Source organism: Guillardia theta (genome assembly GCF_000315625.1).
Source record: "Guillardia theta CCMP2712 unplaced genomic scaffold GUITHscaffold_67, whole genome shotgun sequence".
Lineage (NCBI taxonomy): Eukaryota > Cryptophyceae > Pyrenomonadales > Geminigeraceae > Guillardia > Guillardia theta.
Window position 1 is genome coordinate 204,367 of NW_005434607.1, and position 987 is coordinate 205,353.

General features: G+C 58.2%; 1 protein-coding gene across 1 annotated transcript in view; it reads right to left on the minus strand.

The window, feature by feature from the left end:
* GUITHDRAFT_113461 (hypothetical protein) overlaps window positions 1-987 on the minus strand; it is a gene marked incomplete at both ends in the record, with an annotated part of 4,418 nt that overhangs the window by 2,474 nt on the left and 957 nt on the right. The window contains 2 exons of the mRNA XM_005827355.1: window positions 289-391; window positions 784-867. Of these exons, the coding sequence (XP_005827412.1) occupies window positions 289-391; window positions 784-867 (187 nt within the window). The remainder of the gene's footprint in view (window positions 1-288; window positions 392-783; window positions 868-987) is intronic.

Genomic DNA, 987 nt, shown 5'->3' on the forward strand with positions numbered 1-987 from the left:
AGGAGGAGGAGGAGGAGCAGGAGGAGCAGGAGGAGCAGGAGGAGCAGGAGGAGCAGGAGGAGCAGGAGGAGCAGGAAGCGGAGATCACGGGGAGGATGTGATGCTGCTGTAAATGAAGACGGGGATAGTGATAGGGTGTGGTAACGATGATAACGAGGAGGAAGAGGAGGAGGACGAAGGAAGGAAGAAGGAGGAGGAAGGAAGAGGAGGAGGAGGTGAAGGAGGAGGAGGAGGAGTACCAGCCAGAAGTAGATGACCCATGCGTCTCTTCCTCTCTCGTCAAGGTACGAGTAGAGGATGATGTAAGAGTCGCCGCTGTAGAACTGACCGTAGGAAGCCTCCGGCACCGGGGTCATGTCGAAGTTGTCGATCCTCCAGACCTCCACCTTGCCTGCTCTGAGAGGTCAGAGAGTCGTGACGAGGAGGGGGAGGCGGCGGCGAGCCACAACGTGGGGAGAAGGAGGGAGGAGAGGAGAGAAGGAGGAAGAAGGGAGGAGGGAGGAGGGAGGAGGGAGGAGGGAGGAGGGAGGAGGAGAACGAGGGTGAAACAGGGTTGCGAGGCAAGGCAGTTTCACGCCAATTCAATGGTAGGATGAGAGAGAGGATAAGAAGGGATATAGGAGGCAGTGGAGGCGGTTCAGTAAGGGATGAGGAGAAGATAGGGGAGGAGGAAGAGAGAAGGAGGACGGAGGAAGGGACAGGCGAGGAGAAGGAGAAGACAGGAAAGGAGGAGGAGAGAAAGGGAGGAATTGACTGGAAGGGAGGACGCGGTTCCTCGTCAACCTGAGCCATCCCCGAAGGCAAGCATCTCCTGCTGCATCAGCATCTGCCGCTCCTTTACAGAGTCCTCTCGTCTCAGTGCGAGTCCTGCCGGCCAAATGAGCCTCTTCCTCTCAATCCTCCTCTCTCCCTCCCCCCCCCCTCCCCCCTCTCGCCCACTCTCTCTCTCTCTCTCTCTCTCTCTCTCTCTCTCTCTCTCTCTCTCTC